Source organism: Coniosporium apollinis, assembly GCF_000281105.1.
Source record: "Coniosporium apollinis CBS 100218 chromosome Unknown supercont1.19, whole genome shotgun sequence".
In the NCBI taxonomy this organism is placed as follows: Eukaryota; Fungi; Ascomycota; class Dothideomycetes; genus Coniosporium; species Coniosporium apollinis.
Window position 1 is genome coordinate 157,076 of NW_006913281.1, and position 13,602 is coordinate 170,677.

Consider the following 13,602-nt stretch of genomic DNA (forward strand, 5'->3'; position numbering starts at 1 on the left):
TCATCGCTTCGTTGCGAATGGCTTCATAGCCGCTGCACGTCGACCTCAGACGCCCCTTCCTTCCACTGACCATTCACGCCCTCGCACGCCGGCTCGACAAAATCTACACAATCCCAGGAATCTCTGAAATGACGTCCCCGACTCCCGCCTCACCCGCCGACAATATCCTCATCCTCAACACCCTCAAATCCTCCGTCCCCACGATCCTCTCCTCGGCCGGCCACGCCTTCTCCGCCCTCACCAACGCACCGCTCCCCTCCCCCCCGGCACCCGACCAAACCCCCCTCGACGCGCACAAGACCATCTTCCGCGCCAACACGACCACCTTCTTCACCCTCGTCAAGCAGCTCGGCGACACGCTAAAGGAGCAGGCGGCCGCGCTCGAAGAGGCCGGCATCATCCCCGCCGAGGCGCCGAGATTTGGCGTCTCGGATGGCGCGAGCGCGGCGGGGGAGGTTACGAATGGGGGGTTGGGGGATCTAGATGTTGGGTGGTTGAACTCGAGGAGGGATGAGGTTGGGAAGAGGAAGTATATGGAGTTGATGAAGGAGGTGAGGAGGGAGCTTGAGGGGATGGTGCAAGGGGAGCAGGGGAGGGATGACGAGATGATGGAGGGCGTATGATGTGGGGTGGGGGAGTGGCATAATCGTGCGATACGCTCGAGGGGAAGCAACTGAATTTGGTTATTGCATAGCGCTGGGGTGCAGGGTTTGCATGTCATGAATGCGAGGGCGGCGCTTCAGGGGGATACACCATGTGCATCAAGTGCAATCACGAAAAGGTGTACAACAACTGGTTATCCCAGGGCAGCAACAATTAATTACCGCCATTCGTCTGAACAGGGAATAGATCTAGTGGTCATTATCCAACTCTCTTTACAAGTCTTCTGCAGTGGCGGCGTAGCATTTGGAAGCGATTGTTTGGAAAGCTGTCTATCTGAAAGCAAAGCTGGGGCTCTCATACCAGTAGATATGGATGAAGTCCAACGCTATGGCGTTGCCTTGCTAAGGTCCGAAGCTCCATGCTCGCTCAACCCACAACGCTCAGCTTCGAGCCGCTACTCCATGCTCTCGCGGCCCCTTAAATCACCACCCCTTCTCATTTTCTCCATCCTCTCACCATCGCCAACAAGCTCGCTTTGCACTACTCCTTTCTGCTCATCCTCACGGATAGTGACACCGGCGCAGCCCATGATGAACTCGCAAAGCATCTCTTCCGCCCTTAGCGCATTCCTCGACAGCGCATGATTGTCCCCATCGAAGAGCTTCAACTTCCTATCCCCCTTGCTGCCATACATAGCATACAGTCTCTCTGAGCACGCCGGGCTAAGCGTGCTATCACCCGTACCATGCAGCAACAACACCGGCCTTGGCGCTAGGCTGCGTATGCCTTCCGTCTCCGCCGTCTGCGAGGCCACAGTGGCGCAGCCCACAACGCGCTGATCCGATCCACCGACCGTGAAGACAGGCGCGCCGCCGAAGGACCACCCAACCAGCACGAAGCGACTCGCATCATGCTCGCTCTCCAACCAGTCCATAGCAGCTAACGTGTCTCGTACGCAGTATTTGTTCCGCGCCGGATAGCGGAAGTCGAGGCGGAGGACGGGGATGCCGTTGCTGAGACTGGCGAGCTTGTCGGCGATAGAGAGGTACATCGAGGAGGGTCCGACGACGCCGCCACCAGCGCCTGAGAGGAGAATCGCTGCTGTTTTGCTGGCGGGGCCGGATGAGGCGCGTGAGGAGGGGAGATGAAGGAAGCCAGGAACGGCCCCATCGGCTGCATCGTTGACCTTGATGGACAGCGGCTGAACGGTTGAGGGAGTCCTTTTGGCGGCTCTCAGCGGAGTCAGGTGCGGCGCGTGGTCGAGGCCGGCGTTTTGATAGTCGGACAGCTTTGACGGCCGCGTGGGCGTGGAGGTGCCGCTTGTTGAGGAGAGCGAGGTTTTGGGTACTGTGGAAGACATGGTATTTCGTGCTCTTGTTAGGAAGCCCGAGATCAGGGTGCGATAGCGGCTCATGAAAGTCTCTGGAGAAGTTGGAAAACGGAGACAATGGCTGCTACCTACATGATCCGTACCTCACCTACAAGCGCATTGCTCAAGACCCTTGCGGTGATGTCGGATGATGTCACAGCTCGCTGAGCCGTCATACAAGCATGAGATTCAGTAGCGATCAGGATGATGGACCATGTATAGCAGCTGCAGCTGCGATAGACTCATCCGCAGCGCGAAGGCGATTTCCATTTGTGAGAAATTGTACAAGGAGGTGTCCAGACACCGACAAGTCAAGATGGCTTCCCGCATTGGTTTATTGTCCGGACAGTGATAACGTCGGCGTGAAGTTGTGTTCCACGTGGGATATCCTGTAGCCTGAGCAAGGTCATCGAAGCTGATGAATTTAGAGTGGCAAGCGCTAAGACGCATGGACAGGGGCGGGGTTAGGGGGGTGGCGAATATCACGACCTAGTCACTGCGCAGAGGAGCGACTCAAAGTCTGTTAAGCACAAGATCTTGGCTGATCCAGCGTGCTTTCAATCAATAGCTATCGCCAAATGCAGAGCTCGCTGCTTATTCCATAGCTAGTCAGGATGTTCCACACCCCAACTCCCCTACGCGCCTGTCACAATGGCCCAGATTTTTGAGATGATCTTCTACGCAGCCATGGAAGTAATCGCTAGAGACTTTCATGGTCGGGTTGACTGAGCGCAGTTCATCCTGATGCCTTATGTGCAGACATTCCAACATCAAGCGCACATCATAGACCAGCAGGATCCGTAGGGCCACAACAAATCTTCACGAGGTCGAACGTCATGATCCACTCAATGCTGTCCGAAATGTCGGCTGCATTTGTTGGATAACACTGTCAGAAGAGAGTCGTGCAAAGAAGTCCACATCTCTTCCTCAAAGTCCCGCACAAGGCGAAAACATCAATGAAAAGGCGTTCGCGTCAGCCAGAGGCAGTGCAATACTGGCGACACGGTGGAAGGCGACATGCGCAAGCGCAGAGGCCGTCTTCCGCATTGCAAAAATAAGTATAATCAATAAATGAGTCCGTGGACTCGTTTCAGAGATTAAACTGAAAAGAACAGATACTACACTTGATCTAAGCCAAAAGGCAAAGAGAGCTAAGGGAGAAAAAGGAGAACTCGAAGGAGTAGCGAGGGCGGCCGAGTTTATATGCCCACGAAAGGCCGCTACTGACGCTAGCGAGCTGATGCAAACACTGCTTGCTGCCTAGCAGATGGAACATCGTGGAAGCCTACTCATTGGATGCCGATCCGTGAATCGCGGTGAAATCTGCTGCGTTTCCGTGGTGCTGTCCTCGGAAATTGGGGGGCTGGGCCGGAGGCAACCACGGGAAAGCTTCACCAAGCGTGCCGGGGAGCGTCAGACCGGCAACGGTCGGCCCGAGCAACGATCAGCCGCTGAGCCGCAAGTTTTAGTGACCTTGAGAGCATTGCTGATGTCCGATTAACTTGATGTAGTACTTTTTGTAGAATATCATCAACTTGGAGCTGTAGGCGCTTCCTGAACGAGAAGAAATCATGCTTTGTAGCATGAGGCGAAGCAGTTGGGAATAGTCAATGATTGTTGGCTTTGCGATTCGGTATTTCGTGCCCATGTAAGATCTTGCTAAAGACACAGAAGCGACGGCAGTCAAAGTCTAACTCGAATACGAATCCGAATAAGCTTGTTAGTGGTTATGCTACCGATCAGCTGTATGCTAGAGCACTAGTAAGAGAAACCACGATCATTGATCGCGGATGATGAAACAGGAGATGACTAGAGAAAGTACGGATGCCGAAGTACGAGGCACGAAGCAATAGACCCAAGCCTTGCAGCATAGCATTGAGGCGCTTTCAACAGACCATCGATGTTCAAACATTACGGCAAACGCAGCCCTACCCCACTTACTGGCCCAGCCATGCAAACTTAGATGCCCCCAAAAGTTGTGTTCGGGTTGTAGCCGAAATGTCGGAGCGTCGATGCGGCTGTTTCCTAGCCTGAGATGCCATCTGCGTGTTCCAAGAAGCGGACTATACTCGCAGCACCACCACGACTCTGATTCTGCGTTGTACTCTCACCGCCTCCATCAACCAGCCCGGGCAAGCCATTGCCGAAACATGCCAATTGGCGCTTTTGCCAGTGAGGAGCCATCATGTCTGAACCAGCCTTCAGCTGCAACCCATAGGCAAGGTGGACCGCGGGACGGGATCCACAGATTGGGTGGTTTCTAAGAACGCAATCTCCAATCGTGAGCCCATCAAAATCTGGGTATTCTGTGGGAGGTATGGCGGTGTCGCGGCAGTCCTCGTCCTCGGATGCCGCTTTATCAAGGGGGATACTCGTATCGAACAGGTTTGGTCGTGCAGTAAACTTATACCTGCACATTAGATCCATGAGCCGGCACGGCAGTGTGGTGAGAGGGGTCCCCTCAGGAACGGTGATCCCCCAGAAACATCCGTACCAGTCTATGGTAGTCACCTTGATCTGCAGATCAAGAACCAGGAGATTGGCCGCTCTGCGGAGACGGTCCTCAGAAATTGTCGCACCTTTTGCGTTTTCCTCATTCAAAATCTCCTTGCCCTGCCCAAGTCGGCCCATATACGGGCCCCTAGACCACGGATCGGCGGTGATGTAGAGCGGAGCGCCTCCGACGCGTAATGGCCATGGTTTCGGGGGAAGCGGTTCGACGACAAGGACCAAGAATGGCGTCATCCATGTCACGAATCGGGTCCCTGGAAAAATCATCCCGATCTTGTCATAGTTTTCCCTCGAGCCTGCTCCAACGTACAAGCCGTCCTTCACCAATGAAAAGTCCTCGAACTCGATGTCCGGTGCTGTGGTCGCCATGTTGTGTCGTTCTGTGGCGAGCTTTGCTTAGAGTTGCGGACGTTCTCTGGACGCAACTGTTATACCAGGCCGAAGGAAGCGGAGTATCGCTGTGGACGGTATCGGAGAATTCGACTCTCTAGGCAGCAGTATCCTGGGAGTATCAAGAGCGAGTTTCTTCACTGTGGATATTTCCGTGCTGGTAAAGTGAACAATGCGACAGGGGCGTGTACGTGATACCTGTGTTCATGAAGTACTCGCGGATCGAAATCGTTGGCGGAGTTGCCAGCTCTCTTGATAGATTCTGTCAAGAAGGTCTCGGCTTGCTAAGGTAGGCATCCAGGTGGACTCGCGGCGCGTCGTCCCTAGGGTGTCAATAGAGGTGCTGTCTTCCAACCAAGGTACCACAAATCCTACCCGGGTTGTTGAGGAATAGCGTTCGCGCTAGGCAACAGCATTCGACTCATCGTAGAGGTCGGCTTTTATGGAGGCTCGTTTGAGAGACCGGGGGATAACCAAGTCAGAGTTTCATGTAGGTTTAAGGGTAGCCCGAGGGAGGCTTACGATGGCTTTTTTGAGGGTGCCAGTATGGACGCCGGTGCAGCTGTACCGTGTTCAACGGGCGGGGTATCAAGAGTTCGAGGTTCTGAAAACGCATCATCGAAGTTCCAGTAACGAGCAGAGCCGATAAGGACTGATCTACTATCGCACGTGGCCCGTTATGAAAGGCACAGGCTGTGCTTAAGCCGAATGATAGTGGTGCCTCGCAGGCTTGCCATTTGTTCTTGGTCGGATGAAGGAGACGGGCCGGCGACAAGTCTCGGCATGAAAAGCAGGCTCACCAGTTGGAAAGACAAATGCGATCCGAGAGCGCTTTCGTAGCTGTACTGCTATCCCCCTAGTAGTGAAGTCAACCGACGAGAGAACAGACTATGCACGCATTACTCCAAAACCACGCGCTTCAAGCATCCTGCCCCGTGCCACCTTTTCCGTATCATAACGCCGAACCCGATGCCCGCTAAGAGAAGCATATCAATCCGAGACCGAAGGCTTAACGGCGTGGAGGGCCCCCTTTGATCTGATCCTTGACCTCATCGATGAAGTGTTTGAATAACGACGGACGTTGATCTGGAACGAATAGGTCAGCAAATGTTGCCATCACCTTCACGAGCATGCGGTCCTACGGTCGATGTTTGTCCCGCCCATCTCTTCCATCGGTTTGCCATCCTTCAGGCGGCGAAACTGCTTGTGCGCATTGTGGACGGCGCGGTGGAACGCAGGACTCGAAAGAAGCTGGAACGTCGCTCAGTCGGTGTCTTAGAAGGTACCTAGTTGAAAATGGTCGCAACATACTCGAGCGGTTGCCCATGCCTACTTCCAGGTCAGTGTTTCATGTTTTGTATGCGCCGCCGCGGGGAGGAGGGGCAAACCTCGAAGACTCGAAGCCACATTATCGATGTACCATACAGGCTGATTTGACTGGTGATGCAGCAGTTGATCAACTCGGATAGTGGACGGTGAACTGGCTAACGGAGCACTGGGATGGAGAGGCGTGGTTGTTATCGGCAGGACAGCAGCTCTAGTAAGAAGTGGTGATGAGTGATATGTACTGGAGCGGCTCAAGGTGGCCTCGGCGAAGGCGCCACGGTGCCAATCGCCGTCATGCGTCACCGTCAACAGTCCCGCCTTCCTCACCTTTCTGATAGTTAGAGATAGTACTGGACCATAGCTGAGACAAGCCGCCTACCACTTCGTTGTTATACACCAACTATCCTTGTTCCTTCCACGTCCTATCTGCCATCGCTCAACCTCCTCCGCATCCGTCCTTTGTCCCGTAGCCGCTACCATTGAGAGCCAATCTAGTTTACGCGCACCGCTCTTTCGTCCTCTACCTCATACTCCATACCACCCTCCACGACAGCATCACGCGCGTAGACCAATCCATCGGGCCGTCCTCACACGCACAGCGGCCGATCCTGTACACTCCTTCAGCAAGCTGTTCGGTCTTTCAGCAACCCGCACCGTAATCTCTACGCCCTTCCACCACAGCCGTTTGCCTGCCTGTTCTACAAACACGCAAGCCACGTACATAAGAGCTCGTTCTGGACATTGTCTCTGGAACAGCTACTATACAGCGTCACTCACGCTGCATCACATCCGCGCCCTCCGACGCAAAGCCGTACGCAAACCCTCCCCCGGCTCCTCACCATCTCCTCCGCCGTCCATCATGTCCTCGCCCCTATCCGTCCCTGTTTCCATGCTGTCCTCCAAGCGTTCGAGGTCAAGAGACAGCGCCAAGTCCTCCGCCGGACTGTCAGCCGCATCCACCATGTCTCTCGATCCCTCGGATACGGAGTCTCCTCGGAAACAGCAAGAGATGGACACTGAGGGGGAGCAGCCGCCGTTACCAGCTTTCCTACGGCAGACGAGATCAGGCAGGTAGATCTACGCATGTGCACACCTCTGAGGACACCCGGGGCTGACCAACAATGCAGAGATCCACAGCAAGTTCGTGAACCTTGAGTGGCAGCAGCGAAACCGGCTAGCATTAGGCGCCAACCTCGACGCAGACCCGCCATCGCAATGGGCACGCGTAGCAGGTGACGATGTGATCAAGCGTAACCGCTACATGAACGTCGACCCCTATCTCAGCAACCGCATCAAGCTGAAGGTGCCGGAGGGCCATAGCGACTACATCAACGCGTCGCCCATCTTCCTGCGCCAGACGCGGTCAGGGACGGAAAAGAACTTCATAGCGACACAGGGTCCCAAGGAAGGCTTACACGGCCACATCTACCGCATGCTGTGGCACGAAACGTCCTCTCCTGCCGTGATAGTAATGCTGACCCAGACCCACGAGGCCGGGAAAGAAAAGTGCTTCCAGTACTTTCCTCACTCGCTGGACGCCCCTACTCTCAATATCAACGAGAACGACGAGTTCGAGGACGGCTTCATTTGCACAGTAACCCTAGTCAACATTACCGAAGACGCTGCAACGAGAAGTACGATCCGCGAGCTAGAAGTCAAGCTCACAACCGGCGAGACCAAGACAATATGGCACCTCCTCTTCGCAGGCTGGCCCGACTTCCTCGTGCCAGAAGGCGAAGAGCGCACCGCACTGCTCCACCTCATCGACCTTTCGTCCGCGAAAAACGCGCTAGGATCGCCGAGAGTGGTGCATTGCAGCGCCGGCGTCGGGCGCTCCGGCACCTTTATCGCGCTGGACTGGCTGCTGGCGGAGCTGAGCGAGGGAAGCTTGGACGAGGTCCCGGATGAGGACGATCCGATTGCGGACGTTGTTGACAAGCTGCGTATGCAGAGGATGATGATGGTTCAGGGCGAGGCGCAGTTTTGGTTTTTGTACGATGTTGTCAAAGATCTCTGGGTCGAGCGGTGGAGGCAGAAGAACGACTTGTCTGCGCCGGCGCCAGTGGACAGCCGAGCGGGTGAAGGTGAAGCGTCTGGCAGTGGAGGGGAGAGGGAGAGGGGAACGAAGTTTGCAAAGCTGGAGGCTTTGGAGGCAGAAATGAGGATGAATGTCGAGAGGTTATAGGATCATCGACAGGGTGAGCTGTTCGTCTTTTGGTGGCATATTTTTGAAGTTCTTTGAGCGATCTTTGGATACCATATTTTGTTTTACATCCGCGCGTGCATTGTTTCAGTCTTGACATTTCTTGCTTGAGCTGCGCAATCTGCATGCTAAGAACATTGTACCCGATGTAGCGCGAGCTTCGAGCGCTTTTACACGCTCGACCTGAAGTGTCCCGACTTGAGTTGCAGCTGCAACGTCCTTCCTCAACACGCAACGTGCCGAAAGTCCGTGATTGGCTGAGCACAGGCACTTTTACTGCAGGTTAAATGGCAATAACGAAAACTCCAAACGTGCCCACGTACCTGTTGAAGATATGTAGAAACCAGGCTTGGAAGCCCCTCTGGTAAGGGCTCACCGTTTCCCCTCCCTCAACAACGAGGGACCATACTCTTCATTAGCCACCACTGCCTGTCCAATACTCTTCAACAAGCTCCTCAATGCACTCTCATCCTCCTCGTCGCATTCCGGTCTCGGCCCCAGCTCGGGTGCCTCGGGATGGTACTTCTTCCAATCACCACGTTCGCTGCTCGGCTCGTCGGTGAACTGCGAGGGGCCTATACCCTCGTCGTAGGCCATGTACCTATCAGGGTACAGCCCTGCTTCCATGGTTTCAGTGTCTTTGAACGCATCACCTGGCTCCGGGTACTCCACACCATCCCAGTCGCCGGAACCGATGCGGAACTCACGTAGCTTGGGGAGGCCCGATTGGATGCGCTCGAAGTACTGGTGCCAGCGGGCTTTGTACGACCAGACGTTTTTGCCATCAAAGGCTGTGAAGGTGGACTTTGTTGGGTTGGCAGGGTATCCTTCAGAATCGACGTCGTCGTACACCAGGACATGATATAAGATGGGACAGTCATCGAGGTATAATTTCTCAAGAGTGGAAGAGTGAGAAAGTATCCATTCCAATTGCCAGTTGTGCGTAAAGGTGTAGTTGCCGAATGCGAGGGACTTCAGCGCAACAAAGCGGGTGTTGCGCAGGTCGAGCTTGGGTCTGTAGCCGAAATAACTATCGGAGTACAGCTTTAAGCTGGTAAGGTTTGATGTCGTGTGCGCGAGCCACGTTATTGGAAGCTCTGCCATGAACCTATGAGGCTCGGGCAAGGATATTGCGTTCTCGGGTGCCGCGTCGTCGTCTTCACTGCTGATGAAGAGGCGAAGTGTGCGGAGGCGTCTGAGTACGCTTTTGAAGTCGAAATGAGAAACGACTCGTTCATCATTGACGTTCTGGAGATGTTTTATGGACAATGTGCGAATATTCTCAACGGCCGGGTCAGTGTTGTCAAGTTCATCGAAGAGCATCAAGAGTACATCGGTTCGAAACTCCAAGTCCTCATGGCACTCGGACCACTTGTATTTACCCGCCTCCTCAGGGCCGACGCAATTCCTATCGAACTGCAGGGTGATACCGCTGAGGCTTGGGAATTCGAACACTTTTCTGAACGCAGCTTTGAAAAGGGGGGTTAGATCTGTGGTTCCCCCGTTGGTCTGCTATACTCAGTCAGTGCTGGCTAAGCGAAGGTCTGGTTTCTGCTGAAAACTGCGAAGAGGGATGACTAGGCGGGACGCGTGCTTGGATTTCATAATGGATAAGTTCGCGCAATGTCGCTGCTATGTAAGACTTCGGACAATCTTCTCAATTCGGACTGTCTCACAGTTTGGCCACAGAGCAGTCTTTTGAAGTACCATATATAGGCAATAAAACATAACAGGGAAGACCGCAAACAAGGTCGCAGAAGAGCAAGGACTTCGAAGAAAGGCTGCTTTCACAAAAGACCGGTTCCTGAGTAACACCGAAGTTCCTTTGACCATGCCGAGGATGATTTGCTGTTCGGCGAACTTACGTATTGGTCCTGTTCGGAAGTCTCAATGCATACCACACGCACACAACCGGCTAGGTTCGGCGTCGAAATGACGTTTAAGAACTTCGCAATGCTCTTGTCGGCCGGGGAAAGCTTGACGTTCGAGAAGAGTGCGCTCGTGGCGGCCTGGGAGACGGCTTTGCATACGGTTCGAAGCGTTGCGGCATCTCCTTTGTCTAGCAATGTCGCAATGTTGCAAAGAAGCTCTGCTGGGAGTCTGTCCATGGCTTGCTTCCGACCTAGAGTAGACGGAGTCCTTGTGTTTGACGGACGAACAGGCCGGTCGTGAGCTTGATAGAATAGCTATCTTGCGACTTTTGGAACTGATTCGGGCTCTTTCAGAGTGTGAAGTGATGAGAATCGAGTGAGATGAGTAAAACAAACGTCGTTCGAGGGCTGGGGAACGTATCTATATACTTCCACGCTCCAAGGCTCACACCTCACCTTGCGGCCCAAGCGTTGCACTCCACCATCCTTTAGCAGGCGGCATTGTCCGGTTAGCTTCCAAGAACATCAGTGATAACTAGGCTACAGCGCTGGCCACGATCGTTTGTACACTATCACAGCGTCTTGATCTAACTGTTCGCCGCAGGGCGTACGAGACGAAGCCGCCGGCCAGCGACAACAAGAAAAGGTCCGTCGGATACCCGTGCGGCTGTAATGACGTCAACGTATTCATACCCCTCAAGAATACCTAAAGTTGTACGGCACAGCATGGGAGAAAGGAGCAGTTCATGTTGTCGAGCTAGAAGTGATCCGCGGACTACATGGAGTCTTTGGTCAGACTTGAGCTTGCTTGTATCCCTCCACGCTCCTTACCACAATGAATTGCGAAGTGATTTAGTCCGGCCAGCTTAGATCTCTAACTTATGTACAGGCCACGTCTGTGCCAATCCTAAACAACAGCTACTGTGCATATTGAGGTGTCCACATATTCTCCAATGCATAGACATGTGCAGCCCCATCCCTAAGAGTCATCTACCACCCATCAAGTGCCAGTGACGAAGTCGTGCTGCAGCCGCACGGTTGCGATTTCCACCAGAAGCGCCCCGACCTGTGTCGTCGGAGACACGGCTCTGTGCAAGCTCAGTGGTGGAACAGTCGGACATACTGCTCGACGAAAGTGATCCCCAGCTTCTCCGCCGTCTCGAACACAGCTTGATCATTCTGGCTGCCTGTAGGTGCGGCTACATAAGTAGCGCCAGAGCGAGCAGCTCGGAAGACGTTGTCAATGAAGGGGAAGAAAGCATCAGACGATACTGCGACGTCCTTGAGCTGCTTCAACCATTCTCTCCTCTCCTCCTGTGAGAAAACTCTCGGAACCTCTTCAAAATTCTTTTCCCAGTCCTCGCGCTCGATGCCTTCTTCGGGAACTAGTCCGCTGCATAGAAGATCTATGGCGTTGCTCTTCTCTGGCCGTTTTGTCCCTTTCTTCCACTTCAGGTTGAGTGATCGCTCGTGGAACCGCATCCACCTATAAACAATGTGTTAGAAAGCGGATTCGGAACAGAAGGGGATCCAGATGCAGGTCGTTCTCTCACCAATTGTCCGCCTTGTCGCCCGCCAGCCTTGTGCAATGTATACGACTTTGCTGTCCAGCGCCGAGCCCTATGACCTGCCCATTCAGCGCATAGCAGACGGAATTGCTCTGCGTGTATTTCAGTGCAATCGTCGCAACTGTCAGATCGCGCATCGCGCTCTCCGGCAGCGCCTGTCCGTCCTTGTACTTCTCCTTCTGGGTCATGATGGCGTTGAATGTGTCCTTTGGCGAAATCCTTGCATCGTTCCTGTGCTGGCTCATCGAAATGCCACGGACTGTCCGGACTTCTTGCAGGGCTGCTGGCTCATGCTCCGGGTCCATTTGGATGACCAGGTAGCGGCCCGCCTTCTTCTTGCGGAGGATCTCAAGCGCCTCTGAATCATATCCGGGGGCGATAATGCCGTCGGATACTTCCCGAGAAATGATCTTCGCAGTCGGCACGTCGCAGACGTCAGATAAGGCGATCATGTCACCAAAAGAGGACATGCGATCAGCACCCCTCGCCCGTGCGTATGCTTGGGCCAGAGCGGAATTCTCCAGTCCCTCGATGTCATCCACCATATACACCTTGCGTTCGGCATCGTGTAGGGGTACACCGATAGCCGCACCAGCGGGAGAGACGTGCTTGAAAGAGGCGGCGGCGGGAACGTCAAGCGCAGCGCGGAGTTCTTTGACAAGTCCCCATGCATTAAGTGCGTCAAGGAGATTGATGTAGCCTGTTCAAGGTTAGCTGCACGAGAAGCAGTGTCGTGACAATGATGGTTCTTACCGGCCGCTCCGCTCAGCACCTTGAAAGGTAACGGCTCGCCACGGGTAAAGGCTGATGCTGGCTTTTGGTGTGGGTTGGTGCCATATCGCAGAGAGAGGTGTTGCATGCCATCGCCGGAACAGGCATACTTCCGACGGAAGAAGTCTGAGATGGCTTTGTCGTATGCTGCTGTGTGCTCGAAAGCCTTCAATGCATATTTCTCGCGAGTCGTCTGCGATATCTCTCCCTTGCTTTCGAGCTCCGAGAGGAAGTCGTGATACTGATGTGGTGATACCACGACGGTGACCCTCGCGTGATTTTTGGCGGCCGCTCTTAGGAGAGTGACGCCTCCGATGTCTACGTCGCCGTTAGCCAGGCCTCGACATCGTTCAGCTGCGCTTCCGTACCTATCTCTTCAACAGCCTCGTCGATTGTAACATTGTTCTTAGCTGCCGCTTCTTCGAATGGATACAGATTACAGATGCAGAAGTCAATCTTCTGGATATTCTGCTCGGCTAGATCTCGCTCATCTGATGCAATGTCTCGCGCGAGCAGGCCTCCGTGCACGCCTGGATGTAGCGTCTTTACTCTGCCCCCCAAGATCTCCGGCGCTTTCGTTATGGCAGATATGTCGTCGACAGGAAAACTCGCCTCACGAATTGTTCTCGCCGTCCCACCGGAAGCTAAAATACGTACACCCAGTCTGTTCAAGCCCTTTGCAAGATCTAGGATGCCTGTCTTGTCCGAGACTGACACGATTGCTGGGAGCGGTCAGTACTGGGATGACCTGGAGGTGCTGCGCCGAGGCTTGCCTGATCTCTGAGATGAATTGGCTTCGGCCATTGTGGTGGGTATGTAGGCTCTAAAGACAGCCCGTAGATAGGTAGTGATCGATTGAGCGCTTTCCTGATTGTGCGTCTCCCCTGTCGCTATCTAAAGTAAAACGAAGATATGGAGGGGCTAAGTGTAGTGGGGCATTTGGCTACGTCACGTGAAAACCTGAGAAACGCGCTGGCTAAACGCGTCGCC

At 54.2% G+C, this 13,602-nt stretch overlaps 7 protein-coding genes across 7 annotated transcripts; 2 read left to right on the forward strand and 5 right to left on the reverse strand.

Moving 5' to 3' along the window:
• Positions 1-128: 128 nt before the first annotated feature.
• On the forward strand, positions 129-623 carry W97_04369 (uncharacterized protein; the record flags this gene model as incomplete). Its single annotated transcript, XM_007782259.1, has 1 exon — positions 129-623. One exon carries the CDS (start codon positions 129-131, stop codon positions 621-623), a length of 495 nt encoding a protein of 164 aa, XP_007780449.1.
• A 434-nt stretch (positions 624-1,057) lies between these two features.
• W97_04370 (uncharacterized protein) lies at positions 1,058-1,963 on the reverse strand (the record flags this gene model as incomplete). The annotated part of the gene is made up of 1 exon (XM_007782260.1): positions 1,058-1,963. The coding sequence occupies one exon, from the start codon at positions 1,961-1,963 to the stop codon at positions 1,058-1,060; it is 906 nt and encodes a 301-aa protein (XP_007780450.1).
• A 2,034-nt stretch (positions 1,964-3,997) lies between these two features.
• Positions 3,998-4,852, reverse strand: W97_04371 (uncharacterized protein; the record flags this gene model as incomplete). The annotated part of the gene is made up of 1 exon (XM_007782261.1): positions 3,998-4,852. One exon carries the CDS (start codon positions 4,850-4,852, stop codon positions 3,998-4,000), a length of 855 nt encoding a protein of 284 aa, XP_007780451.1.
• Positions 4,853-5,882: 1,030 nt separating this feature from the next.
• Positions 5,883-6,282, reverse strand: W97_04372 (uncharacterized protein; the record flags this gene model as incomplete). The annotated part of the gene is made up of 4 exons (XM_007782262.1): positions 5,883-5,959; positions 6,016-6,124; positions 6,185-6,202; positions 6,262-6,282. 4 exons carry the CDS (start codon positions 6,280-6,282, stop codon positions 5,883-5,885), a joined length of 225 nt encoding a protein of 74 aa, XP_007780452.1.
• A 776-nt stretch (positions 6,283-7,058) lies between these two features.
• On the forward strand, positions 7,059-8,384 carry W97_04373 (uncharacterized protein; the record flags this gene model as incomplete). The annotated part of the gene is made up of 2 exons (XM_007782263.1): positions 7,059-7,270; positions 7,337-8,384. 2 exons carry the CDS (start codon positions 7,059-7,061, stop codon positions 8,382-8,384), a joined length of 1,260 nt encoding a protein of 419 aa, XP_007780453.1.
• Positions 8,385-8,774: 390 nt separating this feature from the next.
• Positions 8,775-9,725, reverse strand: W97_04374 (uncharacterized protein; the record flags this gene model as incomplete). The annotated part of the gene is made up of 1 exon (XM_007782264.1): positions 8,775-9,725. One exon carries the CDS (start codon positions 9,723-9,725, stop codon positions 8,775-8,777), a length of 951 nt encoding a protein of 316 aa, XP_007780454.1.
• Positions 9,726-11,371: 1,646 nt separating this feature from the next.
• On the reverse strand, positions 11,372-13,416 carry W97_04375 (bifunctional purine biosynthesis protein ADE17; the record flags this gene model as incomplete). The annotated part of the gene is made up of 5 exons (XM_007782265.1): positions 11,372-11,759; positions 11,827-12,541; positions 12,595-12,930; positions 12,981-13,276; positions 13,352-13,416. The coding sequence occupies 5 exons, from the start codon at positions 13,414-13,416 to the stop codon at positions 11,372-11,374; spliced, it is 1,800 nt and encodes a 599-aa protein (XP_007780455.1).
• Between the last annotated feature and the right edge of the window lie 186 nt (positions 13,417-13,602).